This window comes from Nuphar pumila, chromosome 5 (assembly GCF_984573655.1).
Source record: "Nuphar pumila chromosome 5, dmNupPumi1.hap1.1, whole genome shotgun sequence".
Classification (NCBI taxonomy): domain Eukaryota; kingdom Viridiplantae; phylum Streptophyta; class Magnoliopsida; order Nymphaeales; family Nymphaeaceae; genus Nuphar; species Nuphar pumila.
In genome coordinates, this window is record NC_143253.1 from 126,450,039 (window position 1) to 126,476,603 (window position 26,565).

The following is a 26,565-nucleotide window of genomic DNA, read 5'->3' on the forward strand; positions in this document are numbered from 1 at the left end:
CGATCTGAGATGGTCCTAACATCTATACCGTCAGGTAACCATGATCTATCTCATTCTTGCACAATCTGATCATAAATTTCAAGATATCCGTTCAAGCCCATTCTGAATTTCAAGATATTTCTGTTTCTCACACCAGATTTCAAGTTGATCCAGGAACATTTTCCATTTTTTTCTGGAGCAAACACGTTTTCTAACGTCGTCGATCTTTCAATAATCAAAATCGGGTTCAAAACATAGCGAATGGGGTGTAGAAATTCAAGATTTTTCGTTCTACCGGGGATTTCTCAAGTTCATGATATTCTTCTTGTTCGTAAATCGGCATTGTTTGTTTCGTTGCAGATTCGTGAAAGAGAGAAGAGGGGGTGAAGGAAGGGGAGCAGAGGGGGGGAGCGTGGGTTAGGGTTTAGAGAGGATGTCCAGCTACGAGCCGAGCGTAGGCCCGCAGACGCTGATGCGTCGGCCGTCGAGGAGCGCGGCAACGACGACCTACTCCCTGGAGGTGTTCGACAACGAGGTGGTCCCCTCCTCCCTCGGCAGCATCTCGCCCATCCTCCGCGTCGCCACCGAGATCGAGCCCGAGCGCCCCAGAGTCGCCTATCTCTGTAAGCTCTCACTAAATTACCATGCTACCCTTCTCTTATTCACTTGTAGCATCGTTAGATGCGTGAGAGTTCGGCAATATCGAGTTTTGTCGATCGTCATTTTGTGATTTGCTTTTGGGTTGACGGTCGTGGAAGGTCGATTCTATGCGTTTGAGAAGGCGCATCGGTTGGACCCTACCTCGACCGGGCGAGGCGTTCGTCAGTTCAAGACCGCTCTGCTTCAGCGCTTGGAAAGGGTACGTTCTTTTTCTTTCACTCTCCTATGGAACGTAGAACGCTTTTTCTTTTGTTTCTTGATTCAGTAAAGGCAAAAATAATTTGGATCTAAATGGATTCTGGGGCATCGAAAGCGCCAAACATCCACCTTCTTCGTTCTTATTTCTTGGTAGACAAGTAGTGGAGTGAGAGGGATCCTACTAAAAGTTGAAGCCTCCAGACTTTCTATTGAGGGAAGAGCAGTGTCACATCACATATAGCTTAACGAGAACTCACTACGACAGGGAAGTGCTGGATTGACACCAAATTCTTAGCGACTTGACTTTAGGATGTGAAGGATCCATGTACAAATTGTTAGTGACGACCTTATGCATCTTCGAACAAAGCATCCGTTTTGATCGGATGACCCAATTAAAACCAAAATTCGTCTAATCAGCTGGACCAAAATATCGACGCCATTTTGGATAATCCAAGGGAACCCCACTCCCCTAATCACCAACAGCACATTGACCTGGCCTCCGTTGAGTAAACCCTGCTTCGGCCTTGTAGCAAGGGACGACACCTATGGGTTTCAAACCTAGATAATGGGACCCGCCCATATGGTCGGGCTTTATAAGATAGTTCAAATGGTAAAAAATGGTTTACATCAAATATATTTATCAAGATTAAAACAAAAATAATGAGAATCATAAACATATTTGATAATTTTAAAACATTATAAAGTAGTTTATGTATCTCCATTAAACATAAAGAATAATGAATAATTCACAAGTAACTCCCTCACATTGCTTGTGTGATGCAAATTGAAGAGGGTCCGTGCATCATCCATACACCCAATCACAACTAGAACATGTAAAAGGATTAACAGATTGGAGCATTGAGCATAAAATTTCTCAACACGACAGGAGAAGAATAGGCCCACCAAGGATGATCTTTGAGGGCAAATTAGTGGATTATTATGCGTGCAAAAACAATCATACACGTAACATGCATTTCTCATCTTGCGAACGTACCTTTCTATGTACCCATGGTTGGAGGAGATTTCTCTTTGGATGTTGCTAACTAACCAACGGCCTTGACAGTTATGCATAAGAATGTTCAAATCCATGCATAAATATTTTTTTATGGCCAATGAGAGAGATTCATGGCCAAATCCATGCAAGGAGTGGCAAACTTTATGCTTCTATATATAGTTTCCTCATTTTATGGCTATTAAAATAGAGAGCGAGAGATGTTCTTTCATTTTGTCATTTTGTGGTCATTAAGAATAAGAAGGGGAGAGAAAACGTGAAGAGAGAGAGTACATATAAATAGTAACTCATTAAATTTTGAAAAAATTATAATGTGTCTGGTAAGTAGGACTTTTTTATGAAAACTTTTTGTGAATGCCCATATAAATTTTTAATTAAATGTCAAATAAGAAATTAACTTTCCATTTTTTGCACCTTATACCCTTGCTTATGGGTTTATAATATTTACGAATTTAAGAATTCAAGTCAAATATATTATCTTTTGGCGTCTTTGGGTGTAGTTATGAACACGCTTGTGCAACAACGGGAATATATCAATAATATATAATATTTCTTTTTTATATTTATTATTTGTTTAGCTGCAACAAGTGATTGGAATTGGAAAGTTTACAACCAATTAAGTAGTTGGGTTCTATATGGGAGCAGATCCAGTGATTGACCCAGTACGTTGCAAAGGTATTCATACAATCAGTGGATGCCACGCATCGGAACCCTTCCCACCTTCCCCACCTACTCGATGCATGGCATCTAGTGATTGGGCCGAGTACCTTGTAAGGTTCAAATCTAAACCTCTTCAATCCAACAATGCAAGAGTATTGAATTTGGTGTATTGGCCCGGTTATAATTAAGTTGGTCTTGACCTGGTTAGGAGTAGGCTGGACAACTAATCTGGCCCCATTGTCGGGATCTAGGTCAGTCCTGATCAAGCCAAGGGCCAAAACACTAGCCTTGGCCGGTCTAGATCGGCTGGATCATAGGCCACTAGCATTCAACTGGAACCAATCTGTACTCTATCAGTGGAACAAGCCTAAGCCCAGTTCAGGTCAAACTGGACACCAAAAAGGTGGCTCAGGCCTGATGCCATGCACCCCCACAGCCCTAGTTAGGTGAGCAGATGGTTGGCATTGAACAATATTTTAGTTAGAACAGGTAAGGTACAATCTTTTTTTCATTCATAACCCTAGGAAACCGGATCCAGCATGAAGACATGGTTGTGCGGCTTATCCTGCTGTACCTACGGTCATTGTGCTGGTGGTATAAAACTTCAAGGCTTAGGACCCCTGTCCCCCGGGTCTAAGCAGACGCGCACCTATGAGAATCCAACCTTGACCACCCATTTAGTGCCCAAGGCCTCACCCCACTATGCCAAGCCCCCTTGGGGTAGATCAGGTAAAACTTAGGTGTCGAACTTTAGTGCCTTTATGTTACTGAGCCACGATGACTTATGGTGGGACACACTTCATCTACACGATTATGTAAAAGCAAACCTGACCTTTGGATTATATATATATATATATATATATATATATATATATATATATATATATAAAGTTCATTCTAATTCTAACATGATGCCTTAGTCTATTTTGAAACTATCTCTATTTTCATGAATTGTGTGCCATTAAGTTTTAAACATTCCAAAAATCGAATCTTAGAGTACCAGGTTACATCTAACATTTAGTGGCTAGATATGTGAACAAAAGTGTACCCCCACCAGCTTTTTTAGTAAAAAAAAATGTCTTACTATATCATGATTAGTAATGATATGGTGCTCCTACTCCCTCTTAAATGACACTCTCTCATCCTTTCTCATGCAGCTGCCTTAAAATTCTCTCTTTCTCATCCTTTCCCATGCTACTACTTTAAATGGTACTCTCTCTATCTCACAAATAGATACCGGGGTGGATATTGAACATGAACATGGATAGTGGATGCTCTGCGGCAAATATCACAAGATTAATAAAAATCTCGCAATAATATCATGAAAAATTGCTTGAAAGTTTAATTAAAACGATAATTTCTTGCAAGATTTTCAAAGCATGACAAATATGGTGAGATTTACATTTTTAACAGATATTTACCCTAAAAACCTCCGAGATTTTTATTTTTAAATATATTTCATTTATATTTTATTATATACAATGTTTTTTTATATTTTTAATTTATTTTTTATTGCTGAGATTTTGCCAAAAAAAATCATGATTTATGAAAAATTTCAAAATCTCCTGATTTCTTGACTGCCGATATTTTGCCGTTTTTAACTTTTGTCACTATGAATGGATGATACGGTGGACCGAGGCCAACAGAACCATTTGGGTATGGGTATGGGCCATTCATTACCTACTGCAAAATAGTTAATATATATATATATATATATATATATATATATATATATATATAGTCCTTTAAATCTTGAAGTCATCGAGGCTGGCCCAACAATGGGCCAATAATTTTAACTCACCTCCATTCCACTTTTATAAACTACCATCTCAATACCATTCTTCCAAACAACTATCATGGCAGTAGTTTGACCAAATTTAAACACGAATCTGCAACTCTTATATCCAAGCTATGAAATCCATCCCAAGCATAGCTGAGTGATTGCAACATGTATGTGTTTGTCATGGTTCATTATAATAATTCATTCCCTAAAACGAGAAATTTATGTTATGGCTTGATCTGTATTAGTAAGCAAAAAATAAAAAATGCCATTTAACTGATTTGCTAATACGCATAAATCTCTCTCTCTCTCTCCTAAAAGGCACTTACAACGTCTTACTCTCTCTCTCTCCTAAAAGGCACTTAGAACGTCTTACTCTTATGTTAAGTAGCACCTGCTTCCAAATCTCTTTAATGATGTAATGTAAATGATTTACATGCCTTTGCGCATTTTTTAACAAATAGGAATTGTGACAATACTCCATCATATCCTTTGGGACAGGTTTTTGATCTGTAATTTAAAAAGGGAATATAAAAAATAAAATAAGTGGAACTCTAGTCCAACAGTAGAGAGAGAGAGTTGGAAACTAACTTTTTTTTAATAGAAAACCAGAAGACATAATGATGGCACGTAAGCACATGCCATCGTCCATGTCCAATATCCACTATCTATTTGTGTGAGAGAGTGTCATTTAAGATAGTTCCATGGGAAAATGAAAAAGGATGAGAAAAAGATAACTTTTAAAGCAGTTGGATGAGAAAGGATGAGAGAGTGTCGTTTAATGTACTGCATGCATATTTAAATAGGAGCAGCTATATTTATGCATGCATCACAGCCGTTGGATCTCTAATAGGTGGAAGTAGGCGCTCACAGAGCACCGTATCATTACCATATCAACGTTGTTCTTATATAAAAACTGGGAAGCCCCTTTTAGCGGTGAAAAAAACCTCAGTAAAGGTTGCCAACTCTCAGTTCACTGTTTCGGGCGTCCACTGATACTCGCGTCCCTATAAAAAGCTTACACACTACCATGATGTCGAGACATGTTCTGTGTAAACTGGGGTTGTAACTGGGTCAGGTATGCTTGAACCAAACCCATTGGGCATGATTCGACCTGATTTTTATAGACCCATGGGTCTGGGTCAAGTCTAAAATCTAAGTATGAAAAATATAGATCTAAAATCGATTAGACATGAACCAATTTTTTATATTCAACCCTAACGGTTCTATGTAATTTACACCTGAACTCCAATCCGGTATATACTCAAAACTGTTACATACCTGACCCATTCTGATACACGATCCAAATGTCCACGGACCACCTAAACCCAAACATGTCTTGGACTCAACACCCAAACGGGTCCTAACTCAAACCCAATCTATATTGATTTTAAACTTGATCTAAAAATGAATCTGACAAAACCCGACCCGGTTACACCCCTAGAACTACTAAGGATCCACTTTGACGCCAAACGGGGCAAGCCTCCTTGTGGGTTTGCAATTGCCCGTAAAAACATGGCTTAGGGAGGTCCGCTTAGCGCTTGCATTTTGAAGGACACTGGGTAAACAGGACACTATACGGTCCCTGTAGCCTGTAGGGGACTTGCTTTTCCTCTTATAAGCGTGACCATCTTAGGCACTTTAAAGAAGGCAGATAGTAGAACACCCCCCAACCCTCTCAAGTGAAGCAGGCAAAGGTTCCCAAGAGACCACAAACAGTTGGAGAATTGCAGGTTGATTCTTCAGTTGTTTGATAAGATGGCTATATCAGTAACACATCCAAAATAGTTTCCAATTTGGCTCATCAATAGAAGCAGCACCAGCATATAAAGAATTGATGGTTGTCTTTGCTTGAGGAACGAGAAGGAGATGCCGACTATTTAAAATGAACAATGATTACACGATTTCTTGCTAGTTGTAATTTCAAGAGCATATCTTAACGTTGTAGTCACTACAGCCTCTACAGCTCCTCAGAATAGTTAATTTGTACGTTTGGCTCCCAACAATCATAAGTTGCACATGATTAGCTGTGCAGTCCCATATTCTCGGATGTCAGAATCCTCTCGCAGTTTTCGTGTTTTTTTCTCCTAATTCTTGGATGTTTATTGCATTTTGTTGGACGTAAAAACAAAATACAGCAGTTTGCACACTTTCGCACGTCTGCTGCACCCTCATGCTCTGTCATGCGATATGAAAATAGGAAGACGCTGGAATTTTTGTTTCATCCTCTCCATCTTAGAGCTTAATTGCTTGCCATTGCATTTGAGATTACAATGCTGTAGTGCATCATTATTTGCCACTATGCAACAAATTATTTTAATGCTTTCATCCAGAAAAATTTCGATGCTAGTGCCTTATGGTTGCTTTGAATAGAAAGATTTCCATAGAAATCCGATGCGTTATAAGCAAATTATAATGGTTACTGGTTTATGTTTGTATCTTCAAATACACTCTTAATATTCCATGCATGGACAGAGAAAACAGCTCTGTAAGTTTTTATTATTGCATACATCTTTAGTTTGGAATGGAAGTAAATTTTTTCTATTGGATGAGGATGGATACGAGAGCAATCGGCCCCTTGTACACTAATAGCGTGTCATACACTTTCGTTGCACACAACTAGCTATTGATAAACTGCCAAAAGACGTTCTTCACATCCAATTCATCAACCCTGCGAAACATGCTTGTTCACTTGCTTATCCTTTCCAAGTCATGTACACTCGTTCTTTTCTGCGATAAATATACACTGTTGTTCTTATATAGTCCTCTTCAATTTGAGGATAGTAACTAAACTTTCTTGTGGGTGGATGGTCCAACAAAATCTTGCATTGTGATCTTAAGGAATTATTCCGAGTCATATGTGTTCATGATCGTTGTGTCTCTGCAAGTTCAAAGGTGTTGATAACTTGTCATTGTGCAGGATAATGCACCAAGTCTTGCAGCTAGGCTGAAAAAAAGTGATGCACGAGAAATTGAGAGCTTTTATCAGCAATACTATCAACATTATGTTAGAGCTTTGGACAAAGGAGAGCAGGCCGATAGGTGGGGCCATTTTTTCTTGTTATATTTTATTTTCTTAGTTTCTCTCATGTTATATCTCAAATGGTTGACATTTTTTGATATAATTCCTCATGATAGAATCCAACTTGGTAAAGCTTATCAAACAGCTGGCGTGCTTTTTGAAGTTCTTTGTGCTGTTAATAAAACCGAAAAAGTTGAAGAAGTTGCTCCAGAGGTAGGATCTTTGGTTTCAGTACTGGTATAAGAACTGCTGATTTGCAATCTGTTGTATATGACTGTTTTTTAGCTTTTTTCAGATTTTTATTGTGATTACCTATAGCATTGTTCAGTTTGTATGTCAGTTTATTGTTTCTGATATTTTTCTGAGAAGACTTTGTTGTCTTGCCTTGATCAGATCATTGCAGCTGCTAAAGATGTTCAAGAAAAAAAAGAAATATATACACCATACAACATTCTTCCACTTGATGCTGCTGGTGCTTCACAGTCTATTATGCAACTTGAAGAGGTATGCAGGTGTATTATTTTTGTTTCTGCAATTTAATATTATTGTCTGAAAAAAAAATTTCTCAACAACTTGTACCAACCTTTTCATTCTATCACACAGAAAGCTTATTTAATTAAAAAATCATTATATCTATAAACTTTTGCATGTACATACAGATAAAAGCTGCAGTTGCTGCTTTGCGGAACACTCATGGCTTGAACTGGCCCACTTCGTTTGAGCAACACAGGCAAAAATCAGACTTTGACATTCTTGATTGGCTCAAGGCTATGTTTGGATTTCAGGTTAGTTTAGAGTTTTAGACCTATTCTAGAAAATAATACCAATTCATTCTTTTTTCTTCTTGTTTAAGGTGATGCTATTTTCTATTGATTGGCATATGTTTGTTTGCTTTTGTAGAGAGACAATGTCAGAAACCAGAGGGAACATCTGATTTTGTTGCTAGCTAATGTTCATATCAGATTGGTACCTAAACCTGAGCCTCTTAATAAGGTACATGATGTTGTATGTATCCTTACCTGCACTTGGTTTTAGTTGGTCAAGGACCTGTACAACATTGAATGCCATAAGATAATGATCAGTCTTACAATCATGCTCTTAACTTTCTGTTTCATACTCTTTTTTCATGTTGTATAATCAAGCCACACCCATGGCAAGAGAAAATTTACTGATCACATATGAAGTTCCCTTAGTATTTAATCATATCATATGTGGGTTGCATCTTTTTTTCCTTTTGAAAGAAGTGGTAAGTTGCTTCTGTTAGTTTTCCATCAAGGAATAAAATGACAAGTTCAACTATATTTTTATTCCTTAGGAATTACTCCTCTCTTTGTTAGAATTGTTGTTATGTGAATGTGGTCCTTTATTCTGAGACCTATTGCAGATATTGGTGGAGTTGACTAATATCCGCAAACAGTATAGTGGGCACTATTTTAAAAAGTATACTTTATAATCTGCTATATATTCTAAATTTGTCATTGAATCCTATAGCAAAAAACATGTAGATGATAGACACTAGGAATAAGAAAATGCTAACAAAGGATGTAATCGAGTAAGGGGATAATTTGAAAGAGTTACATGGATGCACCAGTTACAGGAGATCCACTATGCGCTTCCAAATATCTTTGAGGTCCCTGATTCCATCTATTTTTAAATCAATTTATTCTCTTCGTGGAAATTGTTTCAATGTTAATGAGCTGTTTCAGTGCTACCTTATCAGTTTCATCATCACCTGCTTATTGTAAAACCATGCAGAGTTTGGTAGATGACTTGTACATGTAAACTACTTTAATATCCTGTTTAGCCATTCCTTCTAGGTACACTTGATTTTTGTTTTTGTTTTAATGACCCTCATATGGGCATGTGTCGGTGGATCTACCTGTGTACCATTTAAAACTGAAAGTCACTAGATAATTAATGGTATAGCTTACCATGGTCCATTCTTATGTTTTTCTTGTAAACAGTGAAAATGTATAAATTCTTCATTTTTCATTAGGCTGACATGCTCTCTATATGCAAAATGTAAAAAAACATTTCTAGGCTTTCTCATGATACATCTTATTGTAGCCAAGCACATAAGTATGATGTGTCCAATTAATATTATAGCTCCAATTGTTTTCTAATTTTATTTTTCACGTGCACTATATTTCTCTTTATTATTTGTTGCTATGTTTTTAATTTTTTTTATATATAGTATTGATTCTTTATTGGAAAAACTCTTCTTCTCTGGGTCTCACTGGCACCATCATAGTTATCAAAAGAATCATTTTTTAATTTTTGTATTGCCTTTAACATTATAACAGATGAGACATGAGTTTCATGGTTGAAACTTCTTACAAATGCTTGTGCTGAAGTTTTCCCTTAATGTCGTTGATAATTAGCTGTAGAACATATTCTTTTCATGCCTTCACTGGATTGTTTCTGTGCTGTATTTAGTCAAAAGCAGAAGCATGACTGATTTTGCTTATGTTCACCTTTTACTGTGCATTTTCGAGGATGTTATTTCATTTCTCTTGTTGAATGCTTCATGAGGCAGTTTGGCAACACACGGCAGATATGGTTAATGAATTGTACTTTTCAGAGACTAAACTCTTTGAAGAACTTATTTTGTCTGTTCGACAGTCTTGAAATGCACATATAGTCTAGTTGTTTTATATTCAATCTTTAATGTTTCACATGTATTTTTTCCACATGGAGTCTCAGCTCCATTTGTGTTGGTAATGTATATGTTTCATAGAAATTGATCCTTGTGAGCCTCATGTATATTCTTATTGCTCAGTTTGATAGTGGATCTTTCGTGGTTTTCTGTGACACATCACACTATCGTTTCTTTTTTTGCTCATTGAATTTCATCCTTTCCTGTTTTTTCATTTATTGTTCACAGCTGGATGAACGGGCTGTAGATGCAGTTATGGACAAGCTGTTTAAAAATTACAAAACATGGTGCAAGTTTTTGGGGCGCAAGCATAGTTTACGGTGAGAGTGATAAAGTTTTGTTAAAAAACTACATTTATTGATTCTGCATGACCCACAACTTTAATTCCTTGGTGATGGCTACTCTTGCATGTAAGGTCTCTAAGGTTTGGAGAATTCCATATCTAGAGAACATGTGCACATGCACATGTATGTGCATGCTTTTGCTTGTGTATAAATGCACATGCATGAGGGTCATTGCTTAGTGCAATAATAAAGGGATCAGGCTGTCAGTGAGGAACTATGTCATAAGGACATGGACTAAAATGACATGGGACACATTCTCCATTAAGAATGGTATACAAAGGGACACAACATGAGTGTATGTTAGAGTGACCCTGTGACAAGGGGACACAATCATTGGTTTGAGTCCTGAGAGCGGCCACTTCTTGTAAAAGATGGAAGCTTAGGACTGTCTCCAATCTATCCATCCCCGACACCCAAGAATATGGGACTGCACTGGGTACGGATATTTTTTGCATGCACATGCATACATACATATATACATGCACAAATACTTGCATATATGTTTTTGTGTATGTGAGTCCAAGAATGTATTGTAATTTGCTAGAATTGGAAGATTATAGATACATCAAACTCATGAGCACCAATGTTGTAAAACTTAAATTGCATTGAAGCATAAAAGTGGTCTGAATTGGATTGCATCTGCAAAATAAAAAAATGGATTAAATTAAGTAGTTTTCCCTCTTTGCATAACTAAAAGTTCAGTTCTTTAAATACTGAAGTAGCAAAAGTGTGGCTAGACTCCTTATGGAAAAAAGTGTGCATATACTTGTTTTAGTAATCAGGTCTATATCTGGTATGTGCTCTTCATGATCTGCTTCACTAGGTATTAGTGTTGTCTTTCCCTGATAGGCATACCACTCTGCTTCGTGAACTCATGAACTACCACTCAGCTTTGTGGATGCTTCAATTTGGTTTCTAAATATTAGCAGGAACAGGAGAAACCTTAGCATTTTAAATGATGACACTGTTCATCTGTTATACATAAGCCCATTATTGTTTGGTTCTTTTACTAGCAGCTAGCATGTTGCTTCTTTTGTCATGCCTCAGCCAATCATTTGTGAGTAAATGGCATTCATCTACCCAAATGCAGCATTCCAGTTCCCTAGTCCTTAGTTGCACATAAATGCTCGGCCTTTGCCCATTTTAGGACTATTATGGTCATGGCAGCAGAGTTCCCAGTTTAGCAATATCAGATGTTGTTGCTCTCATTTGGAGTCTGTACTTCTAAAATGCAAATATATACAGGTAAGAAGAAAGGAGAGAAGAGCAATGTCTATTTGCACTGATTGAGTTAATCTCATTTAATATGTCAAAATTATACATAAGAATGCCCTCTATTTGAGTAACAATGAGAAGAGTAAGGTAAGGGACAAAAATATCGACACTTCTGATAATTACAGATTTATACATGACAACTGTGCCCCTATGCATTTTCACAAAGCACAACAAATAGGAACTATCATGTGCATGGCACCTTTGTTGACCTTCCAAACTTATACAGGACAAAAACAGGATTTTGCATATATTTAGATCAAACTCCACCATAAGCATAACTTCTTTCTTGCTATTTGTAATAATGGGTTATCTACAATACTTCCAAGTTGTCCGACATTTTCATTGAAGCCAATAAGTTTGGGAATTGTTACATACCTGTGTCTGCTTGGTTTTACGGCCGTCCTCTATGTTACACTACTCAAGTGTTAGAGCACTATAAAAATAAGATCACTTTAAAATAGTAAGATGTCCTAATATTTTGTGCCACAAATTTACATACATTTTTTTAACTTTACAACAAAGAGTATCCTTAGGCATTTATATAAAATCCATATAGTATAAGCCTTTTTTTCCTATAGCCTTCCTCAATCAGCTTTCCTTACTAGCGATCCTACACCTAACAACCATTTGATAAAAAGGAGATATTACACCCATGATTGGAAATTTGAAAAACGGATAAAAGATTTAAATTCAAATTTGGAATATATCTAACTTTAATTTTTTTTTATTTCAAAAAAAATCTCAAAATGACCTACGCCTTTAATTTCAAGAGAGGTACCATCGGCAGTAAAAACCTTAGACACATTTGAGTTTGGTTGACATTTAGATAAGATGTCATAATATGGGGTTATATGAAAAGATGCACCAGAATCTAAGAGCCAAGGAGATATACCAAAATCCGAAAAAGAAGAAACAACGGCTTTGGTTGATGATGATACTCCTTCGAGAACATGTTAGAGAGATTTCATTAGTTGTGATAACATGTTCCCAACAAATTGGAATCTAAGAGGCAAGGAGACAAAACGGGGTGTGAAAAGAAGAAACGGTGACTTACATTGCAACATGGTTAATAAGCCATGGCATTATTTTTGAATGCCCAATCCTCCATTCTTTGTACTTTCTCTCATACTCCGCTATTGTCTTGGTTTTATCCTCTCCTAAAAGCTCAACACTCTTACCATTGTTTGTTTTGATAAGAATAAGCTTTGGCTTAACATCGGTACCATCTACCAAATCACATAGTCGTTTTCCCCATATGTGATGCTTCATGATTGTAGACCACATTACAAAGTTTGTTTCATTAAGCTTGACAGGTACAATAGTGATGGTTTCTTTGTCATCCATAATGGAGATAAAGAGATAGAAGAGAGGGAGAGAGATAAACAAAAGAAAAAATAACTCTTGAATCACGAACACTTGGAGCACACAAACCACAACCTCTTCACTTGAGCCACTTAAGATCTTCAATTTCAAGGATCAAGAGCTGATGACTCTAATACCATGTAATGGACAGAACACCCAAAAGTGTAGATCTACAAGCACCAATAGCACGAGCATAATCAATGTCCAAATCAACCACCAAAGGTTACGCGCACAAGGGCCACTAAGGGCATAATAGCAACACTCCAAAGAAAGCACTCAATATAAAAAATATTATTTTATTAATGGCTGAACAATGCACAAAGAATGCATGGTCTTACAAGGGGAAAGAACCCCTATATATATATATATATATATATATATATATATATATATATATATATAGAGAGAGAGAGAGAGAGAGAGAGAGAGAGAGAGAACTAAACATATTAGGCCCCATTTCTCGTTCTGCCCCATTTTGCCCCATAGTTTTTAAGTATTTTATGATAGATCTGAACCGTTAGATGTGTTTAGCATGCTCTATTTAGTGGGAATCGACTCTTGGATCATGTTTTTTCGATGAAAAAACATGTTTTTATGAGCTGGGAAAAAACTGGTAACTTCATAGCCATTGATTTTGGATCACCAAAAACACCTGTATACATGTCAGATTATGGAGATCTAAAAGCTGGTTTCCAGTAAACAAAACCTATAGATCACATCTATAGTGTTAGATGTGAGAAAAAATACTTAAAATTACAATTTTTGAAGGGGCCTAAGGAACACATTACTATATATATATATATATATATATATATATATATATATAACCTAGCATACATTAATACTCTGGATGACAAAGTTTGATAGATATTAGCTATGTATTTTATCATGTATCACAATTTTTGCTAGAGATTAGCTATGTAATTTATCATATCACAATTTTTAGTGGATATTTTGCTATATGATTTAGTGCTAATATAGTGGTGTATACCTAGATTTCCTCAACCCCAACAAGAAGTACAACAGAGAAAGATAATATATATGGGTCTGTATCTTCTGATATGGGGAGAAGCAGCAAATGTTCGTTTTATGCCAGAGTGTCTATGCTACATTTTTCACAACGTGAGTACTGATATTATTTGCTTCTCTCTAGACTTGTTGGTGTCATTTGTCCCCTCTGCAATTTCCATTTTCAAAATATATTTCTTAGCAGCATTTCACATGTATATAGATGGCATACGAACTCCATGGTTTGTTGGGACGAAATATTAGCGTTGTGACTGGGGAGAACATCAAATCTTCTTACGGTGGAGATGATGAATCTTTTTTAAGAAAGGTCATAACACCATTGTACCGTGTAATTGAAATGGTATGGCCATGGGTAACTACTACTTCTTTCATGTTTTAATAGACTAAGCTAATTTATTGATTTTCATGCTTTTCCAGGAGGCCAATAAAAGCCGGAATGGAAAAGCACCTCATTCAGCTTGGTGTAACTATGATGACTTGAATGAATATTTTTGGTTGGTCATGAACCTCTTGTTTGTGAATTTGCTGATTACTCTTATTCATGGTATAATTCATATGGTATTAGCATTTTTTTCTCGGTTTTGTAGGTCAGCAGATTGTTTCTCTTTGGGTTGGCCCATGAGTGATGACGGTGATTTTTTTAAATCAACACGTGAAACAAGGCCTGTCTCGCAGGTAATCTACTAAGCATATTGAAGAATAAAATTACATAGATCAACTTACATGTTTATCATTCGCTTAAGGCTCTTCATAATTTAGGCGGGACAACAATGTCATAAAAGATTTAAAGGAAGCACAGGCAAATCAAATTTTGTAGAAAGCAGGACATTTTGGAATATCTTCCGAAGTTTTGATCGTATGTGGACATTCTATTTACTAGCATTGCAGGTATCATCTGAGCATGCGAAATATGACCACAGAATGATGTTTTATCAGAATCAAATGCTTCATTTAATGAATCCCTATTCTTTACAGGCCATGCTTATCATTGCTTGGAATGGCTATTCACCAATGGATATTCTTCAGAAAGATCCTTTGTATTCTCTATCAAGTATTTTTATCACCGCTGCCATCTTGCGCCTACTTCAAGGTACAAGTAACTTTTTTTTTGTCGGATGATGCCATTTTTTGGCTAAAATTACAATAATATTTTTTTTTATTGTTTCCACATTATTTTGATATTCAACTTGCCATTATGCTAACTGGTCATTCAAATAAAGCATTTTACATATTTTGCTTGATGTCATTCTTCATATGCAACATTTGAAGAGCCAAGCCTCTTTGCTTAATGAATAATAGAGGAACAATAGATTCTTAGATTTTCATATCTTGATGTTTTGGGTATCAGTTGGAAATTTTACCATGCTGTATCTATCTCTAAGTAATCTTCACATTCATGTGTATGGAGCAATGCAGGCTGGAATCCTCAGGGAAATTATGCAAATTTGTGCTTGGAGTTTCTTGTAGCTAATTTCCCTTTTTTATTGTCTTCTTTGACTATGTGAAGGTTGGCACAGTCAAGTGAAGCTTGGGGAAATTCTCAGTCTTCTACTGGTGTATAAATCTATTCAAGAAATTGAGTTATGTTTCCCGCTTTAACCCTAAGAAAAAATGCAAAGGTGCCTCATCCATTCATGTGCTTTTCGTGGCTTGGCCAGAGGTATTTTAGCAGGAATATCCCTTTGGTGGCCATCAAAGGAATTTAGTACTTCGACTTTTACCTTTCAGTGTTAAAGCACCGCTTTTCATTTGTTTAATAGCTTTTGAAAAAGGAATAAGTTTCATTAGAAAGAAGGTTCCTGGACAATGATAAGGTGCCAGCAAAGGCAGGATTTCCTTTTTTTCTTTAAATAAAGATTTCAGCCATAGAATTTATACTCCTAGAGAGGGGGCAGGGAACTATAAAGAATTTCTCATGGAAGGTAAATTCTTGGCTCCAACAAAGCAATGTGCACTGATCTAACTATATATAAATGTACTGGAGAGATAAAATATAAAAAGATGTACAAATAAATTAACTATGGTGCCCTTGGTCTTGCTGCTAACATGTATGGTTGGCCAAGGTATTATTTTCCATTTCTTTTTCTTTTTTCTTTCTTTTTCTTGAGTCTGTGTGGGTTGGTTTCAGAATTAAGAAATGTGAACATGCATACAGACATAAATGCATGTCTGGATACAAATGTGTTGCATGCATGTATGTGTGCAAGTATGCATGTGTATGTACTATGTACTTATTAATTGCTATCATCAATATCAGTGTCAGCAATTTATCAGTGAAGTAATTCTTGGGAGGACTTGAAAACAATTTTGTTTCAAGATCTCGTGGTTTTGAAGAATGTTGAAGCTGGAAAGAAGGGAATCAGAAATACCCTACTCATTATCGTTCCTCCAATCTGTGTCTCCATAACAATTAAAGAAAAGGTAGAAAAATCAAAAGATTATAAAAAATAAAAATCAAGGAAACTGGAAAAGTTTGTATAAGGTGAGATTTTTGGCAATAATGTTATGATATATTGGGAGTTGCAAATGTTTCAGCAGAATACCTTTTAAGATCATTTTGTAGAAATCTCATGATAACATCATGATATTTTCATGCTGGAGATACTTGGACATGGTATAGTGCGACTCTCTCTCTCTCTCATGAATAGTTTGCAACAAATAGGGCTATAAAACAGCTAGGTTGGATATCCAACACCCATTCCCGTGTACTTCTTGTCTTAAATGGATATAGATGCAACTCAACCCCACACCAACAAAACCAACCTGCGAGCAATTACTCACTTTTGTATGTTATAATAACTTAGTATATGCTCTTCACCTTTCCTCCTTGTCTGATTGTTAAGATTAAATGTATCATTTTGTATATATATACATATATACATACATATAAATGTATATTATTTATTTGTATATATACATATGTATATAGTATTGCATATACGTATACGTTCACATGTATACATATATATATTTCTATATACGTACAATATGTATATATATATATTGGGGACTAAGTAAAACAAGTTGGGACCTAGTCAATTGACTAGCTCCCAACGGATAGAATTCTAGCAGTTGGGAGGCTTTTCCTTGGCTTCCTTTCCTTTACTTCTTTCTCTTCTTCTTCTCTATAAATAAAGGGTGTGTGTGAATGTGTAAGCGTGAGAGAGTGATGGGTAGTATTAGGGTTGTGTATTATTTTTTGATTGCATTGTAGTAAGGCTTGAATGTAATTTTATTTTGTATTTCTTTTAATGTCCATTATGAATAAAATTATTCATTTACATTTTAATATGTATCTTTTAATTCTTAAGTTTGTTGTTTAAATGTATAATGTTTTGAGTCTTGGAGATCATCATAGAGTGCATTGGAATTTGCACCATTTCGTGACATGGTATCAGAGCAAGGCATTGGTCTTGAAAAGGATTCGTATTAGTAAATGAAATTAATTCAAAGATTTCGCATTTTGGTATGTATCTTTGGCTTCTTGTCTTTTATATGTATGGTAAGTTTTAAAAGAAATTATGTTAAAATAAATATTTTTTATGAGGTATATGAAAAATTATGGTGTTTTGATATGTCTTAGACTATGGATGTGTATAGTGTAAAATTATATTTTGCATATGCCTTTACACATTCATTTCATTTAATCAAAAATATTTATTTTTGTATTATGCTTTATTGTATATCCTCTTGTGGGATTTGTGATTGTGTTTTTTTAGAACGCTTCTTTTAGTTCCCTTTGTGGGTATTGTGAATGTGTTCCTTAGGGAACACATTTGTAGTTATCCACTCAGTTAAATATGTGGCTTCTTATAATATTATGTGTTTTGAAAAAATACTGAAATTTATATTTCTTGACATATGTATGGACTATCTTTGAAATTGTTTATGATGTGATCAAGCATAATCTTTTATCGTGATCTATTTTTAATGAGGCCTTTTTTAATGTGTTATTTCATATATATTTGAGCAATATTGCTCTATTAAGTAAAGATTATTTTCAAATGACACGTGTTGGATTAAGATTTTCTTTTTTATATGCCTTAATTATTAAAAGGCATAAACTTGACTTGTTATTGTATAAAATATTGATATTCTACATCATGCTTATTAAAAAAATACATTATGAGAAAAATCTCTTGTTTAGTGTGATCAAATATATGTGGATATATGTGGATCTATATAGCTCTTTAGGAATCTCCATTTGATTGTCTTCAATTGCTTCATAATAGACTCATGATTTAGCTCTAACTTCTTAAGTCATATCTGTTTTTGTCTCTTTAGTGAGATTTATTAATCTTTTGTATAAGATTTGCTTAGTGCACTTGGTTTTTATTAGTGAATTTATGATCTTTTGGGGGATTCTTAAACTTCATAATTCCACCACCTCTATGAAAAGTGCTTATATTAAACCTGACTCGTCATTTACTTATTCAAGATTATGAAAATTGTCATAGCTTCATGGCTATGTCACATGGGTGCGGGTGCGGGTGCGGGTGCAGGTGCGGGCGCGGGTGTGGGTGCGGGTGCGGGGATTCGGCACTTCCAAAAAACCCGGGTGCGGGGGTGCGGCAGGGAAAAAAATGTATATATATATATATATATATATATATATATATATATATATATATATATATATATATATATATATAAAAGGGGGTCAGCAACTGATAGACAGCTGCTGTCAGCAGACTGCTGCAGCTGTTCTGACAGTTGCTGCTGCTGTCAGCAGCTGACAGACAGCTGTTGTCAGCATTACTTTTAAAAAAAAAAAATTCGCAGCCCATTTGGGCAATTCTTTTTTTAAAAAAATAAATCCAAAACAAGAATGGACCAAAATGATCCTGGGTGTGGTCAACACACCCAGGATAGGGTTGACCGCACCCGGTGCCGCACCCGCACACGCACCCGCGTCGAGTCGCGTCGACGCGGGTGCGGCACCTTGCTAGCCGAATCCCTGTGACATAGCTTCATGGGTTTCATATGAGGTAAAGAAACCTTAGGTTCATTTTGTTTGGATGCTTTGGTTCACATAGTTGCATGTGGTTTGCTTTGAAAACTCCAAATCTTATTACATCCGCATGTGCATAAGGATTGGAAGAAGTGGGACTATAAGTGGATTTTATTTTGATCGAACCCCAGGAATGTTCTATCGGGCCAGATTATGTGAGTTTGAGGCAGTAGGAACCCGGTGGTACTTGGTTGAGCATCTGACTGCATCTAGATGTGAGTTTATATCATCTGAAGTTGTTTGGATTTAAATCTAGGTTCACAAGCAGGATTTGGTTCATATTCAATATGTATCTAACAAAAAGAGGTGGGTCTGAGAACCTGGTTCAAATCCCATGAGCATCGCCCCTTGCGCAAGCCGAAGCATGGTGACTCCCTGGGGCGAGGGGTAAGCCCTTGGAGTTTTACTCTGCCACGACAGCGACCGTAAGTATGTCAGGCAGGGTGAGCACGTCTAGGTCTATGATTCAGGGGTGGTTTCACCAAGTAAAAAAAAAATACATGAGTGTTTAATTGACCGAGTAAAGCATGAATCATTTAGGAAGTATAAGAGGAAGTGAGGAGTGGTAATCAAAGCAAGTAGGAAGTAGAAATGTAATCTTTAAGCTTTTACTCCAAAATGCCCATCACATGTAGGTTTTAACATTAAAAAAAAATTTATCTAACATTGAAAGTTGCATTTCCAACATAAGTAAAAGTTGGATCTCACATTTTGGTGGGGCGGGAGTGAGCTTCTAATAATGTTTTGAAAGCATGAAAGGACCATGTGGTTTCTTGCTTGTGAAGTGAGCTTCTTGAGAAACATGCTCTTGTATTCCATATAATTGCATCAATTAACACTTGTGCATATGATTGCACTATATTCATTCAAAATTTTCATCTATCGTTATTAGAATTTGATTTGAAACTTTATTTTTTCTTGGCCTTGTTATTATTGAATCAGAGATATTTGTTGGGGTGAGTTGTGTGCACCTCGTTTTATGTCATTTTAGATTGTCAACTTGTAGTTTGGCTCTAACTGACAGTTATGTGATCTCTGATTGTGAGTGTGTTGAATCATTCATTTGTCTTTTGTCATTGTCTTTATTATGGATGTTTATAATTATGTGTATATCTGATGGCTATCAATTTTTAAAACCATGGTGTTTTGAAATATGGTTAAAATTGACATTTTTATTGATGACATTAGTTTGTTTTCATTACAAGCCTTTTTACCTCGGGTGTCTTCTCCTTTTTATGCCTCTTATCTAAGTGTCATTATATATAGACAAGAGATGTTTGTTCACACCTTCGTGTGTGTTTTGAGCCCTTTGTTGACATTGATATTATAATCTTGATATAGTCACTGATACACTTGTTTTTTTAGTGTCATTATATGTAGACAAGAGATATTTATTCACACCTTCACATGTGATTTTAGCCCATTGTTGGCATTATACTCTTGATCAAGTTGCTGATATACTTGTTTTTAGAGTGTTATTATATGTAAACAAGAAAAGTTTATTCACACCTTCGTGTGTGATTTGTTGGCATTATACTCTTATTCTATTTGTTGATACACTTGTTTTTAAGTGTCATTATATGTAGATAAAAGATGTTTATACACACCTTCGTGTGTGCCTTTGGCCCTTTAGTAGCATGTTGATTATACGCTTGTTCTAGTCGTTGATACACTTGATATTTGAAGTTTGAAAGCCTAGGAGGTGATTGCTTGTGGTGGTTAAACCAATGTTTTAATTTGCAATATTCATTCATTATGATGTATGCGATTTTTTAAATCTATTCATAATTTGTCTAAACTCATTTTCTCTCATGAGAAATGGTTGTTGAAATACTCTTATGCATTTTACATTATGCTTTAGTTGCATGGTTAATTGTCTTGCATAATTTGTATAAGTATATGCTTTTTCAAGCATATACTCATTAAATAATATATGTTTTTTTCCTGTTTATGTTACTCTTTGTTGGCTCTTTGTGTTGTCCCATAGTGGACTTGTACTTATGCACTTTTGTGCTTATATTAGGCGTTTGTATCTTCATGTACTTGTATATGTTTTTGCACTTTGTTTTTTGTAAATTCTGCATATTTTAATACATGTTTTTTTAAACATTTCATTAGTAAAAGCTCGTATGTGTATGCCCATAGTGGCTATTGTGTACATTTGATTGCTCTTGAGTGCCTGGGCACTTCTATTGTATTTGTGTGAATTCTCATTGTGATTCCTTTATTTTTGCTTATTTTCAAGCATGTGTCCTTGAAAGTTTATTTATTTATTTTTGGTCTATATGTGACTTCTTTATTGGTTCTAAATTATTGCATGGTTCATTCATATATGCATTAATTAGTTTAAATATTGCCTCTAATTGATCCATGCTTATTTATATCTTCTGTTGTGTAAAGATGATTTGTTATTAAGTTATTCCTTTATAGTATGAAAATCTATGATTGTTATACATTAATGTCTTTTGTAATAAATATGTATTTGCATAATTTTCATTGTTTGCATCTCTCTTAATATTATTCTATTATGGACGAGTTTGTCAATGACTATCATGTTTGTAGTTAAATTGACTTATTTTGTACTCATCTTATGTTTGTGTGCTTGACCATCCTCTCTCCATAATATATGCAATATATATAGTTATTTCTTGTTAGATTGTTCTTGTTTTGCGCTATTTACATGTTCTATGATTGAATCTAAAGAGATTTCGAGAATATCAAGAATTGATGATAGTGAAAATCCTTTGTGTATTGGAGCATATGATAGGGCACCTCCTTAAGGAAGCAATGAATGAAAGAAATTAATGAAGACAAATGATATTTTATGTAATGGTTTGCTTATTTGTATTTTCAAACTTACATTGAGTCACTGTAAGTTTGAGGGGGGGTTTAAGATTAAATGTATCATTCTGTATATACATACCTATATATGTATATAGTATTGCATATACATATACGTTCACATGTATACATATATATATTTTTATATACATACAATATGTATACATATATTGGGGACTTAGTCCCAACGGCTAGAAATTCTAGTCGTTGGGAGGCTTCTCCTTGGCTTCCTTTACTTCTTTATCTCCTTCTCCTCTATAAAGGAAGGGTGTGTGTGAATGTTTAAGGGTGAGAGAGTGATGGGTAGTATTAAGGTTGCGTATTATTTTTTGAGTGCATTTTAATGAGGCTTGAATGTAATTTTATTTTGTATTTCTTTTAATGTCCATTATGAATAAAATTATTCATTTACATTTTGATATGTGTCTTTTAATTCTCAAGTTTGTTGTTTAAATGTATAATGTTTTGAGTCTTTGAGATCATCATGGAGTGCATTGGAATCCACACGACTCTCTCTCTCTCTCTCTCATGAATAGTTTGCAACAAAGAGGGCTATAAGCTGCTAGGTTGGATATCCAACACCCATTCCTGTGTACTTCTTGTCTTAAATGGATATCGATGCAACTCAACTCCACACCAACAAAACCAACCTGCATGAAATTAATCACTTTTGTATGCTATAATAACTTAGTATGTTCTTCACCTTTCCTCCTTGTCTGATATCACGTCACTCTGACCTTTTCTTTTTCTTTATTTTGTAGGTGTTTTGGATTTTATCCTGAACTTCCCTGGCTACCATCGGCAGCAATTTACTACTGTTCTGAGAAATGTGCTAAAGATTCTTGTTGGTCTAGCATGGGCCATTATCCTACCCCTTTGCTACATTCATTCACTGAAAAATTCTCCATTTTTTATAAAAGATTTGCAGATGTGGCTTAGTGAAACAAAGGATATGCCACCCTTATATTTTTTGGCTGTGATAATATACTTGCTTCCGAATCTATTGGCAGGAGTTTTTTTCGTAAATCCTATGCTCAGACGGTGGATAGAGAACTCTGATTGGCACATCATAAGGTTTCTCTTGTGGTGGTCACAGGTATCTCTCTTTGCACTGATGTGCATATGCATGAACCTGAATGAGCACACACATATGTCACATATCATGGCTCAAAATAATTTGTATTTGGTATATAATATGATTATTGATGTGTGAATTGATAGATTTTTCAGCACTAAGTGAAGAAAAAAGAGGATTGAACTAAAACCTATTTGGTGTGAGGCCACTTTTATTAACTTGTGGGGTTGCTGAGAAGGAATAGTTAATGCCGTTACATCTTTTCATAAGATCCTAAATCTGTTTTTTTTTTCTCATAAGTTAATTGAGAGGGTCAGATCCTTTGTTGTATTCTTTCTTAAATCCTTGTTTCTACATCTTGTTTACCTGAAGTAATGAAGGAAAGAAAGAATAAAAGAAGATGCAGTAGGGAGGAGAAAACAAAGAGAAGATGAAGGAAATTGGTGTAAGGGTTATGTAACATTCAATTTCTTTTGCATACACAACATTTGGGGTTTTATGAGAAAAATACCCACACCATGACAAAATAATAGTTGATTCAGAATTAGTCACAAAATATTTAAAGGCTTTGGATGTAGACTGATAAGACACAAGTGGCATGTAAGATACGAGGTACAGTCTTGCTCTTTCTAAGAGCTGTAGGAAAGTCGATATCTGCAAGAAAATCTGTCGGACTATCGATGTTTACAGCCTTAGTGTTGATGCCAGGGCCCAATTTGGGAGAAGAATCATTGATTATGGTTGTAAGAGGACTAGGCATAACCACATTTCTCTGCCCCCTAGTGCAGGTTTTCGTTTCCTTGGAGGTTTTGACATTTACTTAACATGTAGTCATTGGTATCAATTATAATGCTTCAATGTGTTAGAAAATGTGAGGAAGAAGTGGAAAGAGGTTAGGGTTAGAGGAGAGACAACAAAGGAGGGAGAAACGAGTTTCTCTATTGATGTCGTAAGTGAGGAACCTTACTCACTTAGAGGGTCGACCCCCCTTTGGTACAACGAAAAGGTAAAAGAGAGAAAAATGATTAGTATGCCCCCTTGTTAATGGGGTATGTACAAACTAACTAATACAAGATTACTTTACATAATACTATGCTACTCCATATTACATATACTTTCAATACTCCCCTTCAAACTAGAAAGGATTTAAAGGAATCATTCCAAGTTTGAAAAGGAAAGAACTGAAATTCAAAAGAGAATGACTTTTTGTAAACACATCTGCAATTTGATTCTTTGAGGTGACATGCTCTCAAGCTACAATTCCATCTTTATAAGCTCTCCTTGTATAATGGCAATCTATTTCAATGTGCTTAGTGCACTCATGAAACTTTGGATTCTTTGCAATATGAATAGCACTCATATTGTCACAATATAGCTGAGTTTTCTTTTCACATGGAATTCTCAATTCCCTTAATAGCCATTGAACCTAAATAACCTTAGCCACAACTTGAGCCATCGTTTTGTACTCTACTTCTGCAGGAAACAAGGACACCCTTTGTTGTTTTTTGCTCTTCTATGAGATCAAGGAGCTTCCAAGAAATATACAAGAAAAAATACACAAAATCTTGTAGTAGAAAGATGATCCCTAGTAAAGCCTCCAAAATCAGCATCATAGAAAGCTCTCAACTCTTTGCCCGACGAAAACGAGAAAAACATATCATAGTTCATAAAGTCTCTGACATACCTGATGATCCTAATTATTGCTGCCAAGTGAACTAATCGGAAAGCACACATAAATTGACTTACTATATAGACGGCATGTGTTATATCTAGTCTAGATATAGTCAAATATATAAGGCTCTCAACTAATTGTTTGTATATCACAGGATCCTCTAGCTCAACACCATTAGTAGCTCTCATTTTCAAATTTGCCTCCATGGGAGAATTTACTTGTTTCAAGTCATTTGCCAATCTTGCTTTCACAACTAAATTTGTAGCATACTTATCTTGGGAAAAATACAGCCCCCTTGAAGAGTAGGCTATCTCAAGTCCAAGAAAGTACTTCAAACACTAAATCTTTCATCTCAAACATATTGGTCAGTTTCTTCAGACTTCTTTATGTCATTTCCAGTTAGAACCATATAATCTACATAAAGAAGCAATATACATTTTCCAAGAGCAGAGGAAGATACAAACAAACAAGGATCATGATGACTTTGCTCGTCTACGCACTCTATTTTCTGGATCTAAGTATCCTTGTGGTAATTATATATCCACTTCTTGTAAGTCCCCATTCAAGAATGCATTCTTGACATCTAACTGCCAAAGGTCTCATTATTGTATGGTTGTCACTGCTAGAAGAGTATGCATAGTGGTCATAAGAGCCACAGGAGCAAAAAATTTCGCGAAGTCAATTACAAACCACTAACTGTACCCCTTAGCCACCAACCTGGCTTTGTACCTCTCTACTGACCCATATGCCTTTGTCTTTACCTTGTACACCCATTTGCTGCCAATAATATTTTTTTGGGATAAGGTTTTACTAGTTTGCATGCTTGCATTCTTTTCAGTGCATTCATTTCATCAACCATGGTTCTTTACCACTCTTCTTTTTTTTAGCTTCTGCATTGGACTTAGGCTCAACATAGGAATGAATTAAGGCTAGAAAACACGACGATGAGGTGCAAAAGACTCGTAGGATACAAAACAAGACAGAAATATAGGTCTAAAACTTTTATGTACTTGACCAGATGATGAGGAAGAAGAAGATGGTAACTCTAAGTTTTGTTGTTGTTGTCCTGGATCTGTTGTCGAAGGAATGAGATCAAGATTGACCTCTTCACTTTCCTGCTCTTTCACTTGATCTAAAAACGGAATTTCAATCACACCTTCATGTCTCCTTGAGTAGGTTTGATCAAACCTATCTCCTCTAGCTAGAACTTTCTCCCATTTACTCTCTATTCTCTCTCTCCCACCTTTCCTTTCTTTAAAGAAAACCAAAAGGGACAAGTCACTCTCATTCTCTGTCTTGTCTCTATACTGGCTAAAGTATAGCATATTCTCATGAAAAACATGTTTGGATACCCACACTTTCTTTCCAACCAGATTATAGCACTTGTATCCTTTCTGACCATTAGAAAAACTAAGAAAGCAATATTTTATAGCTTTAGGAGATTACTTATCTCTATATCTATCAGCTAACTAAACAAAACATACGCAACCAAATACTTTCAACATATCATAATTTGGAACTCTTTTGTATAGTTTCTAAGAGGGTGATATGCCTTTAAGGACTTCAGAAGGCATATGATTTATCTGATAAATGCTCAATTGAACTGCATCTGCCCAAAACACTTTAGGTATTTCTCCACCAAACATAAGAGCTCTAATTGTTTTCAAGATATGCTTGTTCTTTCTCTCAGTTACACCATTATGCTCAGGAGAGTAAGAACATGACTTTTGGTGAACTACACCTCTTTCTTGCAGAAACCTTTCAAACACATAACTAATGTATTCACCACCAGAGTCAGTACACAAAGTTTTAATCTTAGATGCAAATTGATTATCAACCATAACACAAAAGCTTTTAAAGATTTCAAAAAGATCACTTCTATTTTTCATAAAGTATATCCAAATAAACCTTATACTATTATCTATGAAAGTCACAAGATAGGATAATCCTTCTTTTGACATAACAGGAGAAAGACCCCATACATCTGAT

The 26,565-nt window shown here is 35.6% G+C and overlaps 1 protein-coding gene across 1 annotated transcript in view; it reads left to right on the plus strand.

Moving 5' to 3' along the window:
* The first annotated feature begins 412 nt into the window (after positions 1-412).
* LOC149838594 (callose synthase 5-like) overlaps positions 413-26,565 on the plus strand; it is a 123,210-nt gene continuing 97,057 nt past the window's right edge. Inside the window, exons 1-15 of the mRNA XM_090008277.1 lie at positions 413-602; positions 738-838; positions 7,210-7,331; positions 7,428-7,524; positions 7,705-7,815; positions 7,971-8,096; positions 8,212-8,304; positions 10,196-10,287; positions 13,944-14,070; positions 14,180-14,317; positions 14,395-14,471; positions 14,565-14,643; positions 14,737-14,865; positions 14,953-15,067; positions 22,591-22,925. Of these exons, the coding sequence (XP_089864403.1) occupies positions 413-602; positions 738-838; positions 7,210-7,331; positions 7,428-7,524; positions 7,705-7,815; positions 7,971-8,096; positions 8,212-8,304; positions 10,196-10,287; positions 13,944-14,070; positions 14,180-14,317; positions 14,395-14,471; positions 14,565-14,643; positions 14,737-14,865; positions 14,953-15,067; positions 22,591-22,925 (1,932 nt within the window). The remainder of the gene's footprint in view (positions 603-737; positions 839-7,209; positions 7,332-7,427; positions 7,525-7,704; positions 7,816-7,970; positions 8,097-8,211; positions 8,305-10,195; positions 10,288-13,943; positions 14,071-14,179; positions 14,318-14,394; positions 14,472-14,564; positions 14,644-14,736; positions 14,866-14,952; positions 15,068-22,590; positions 22,926-26,565) is intronic.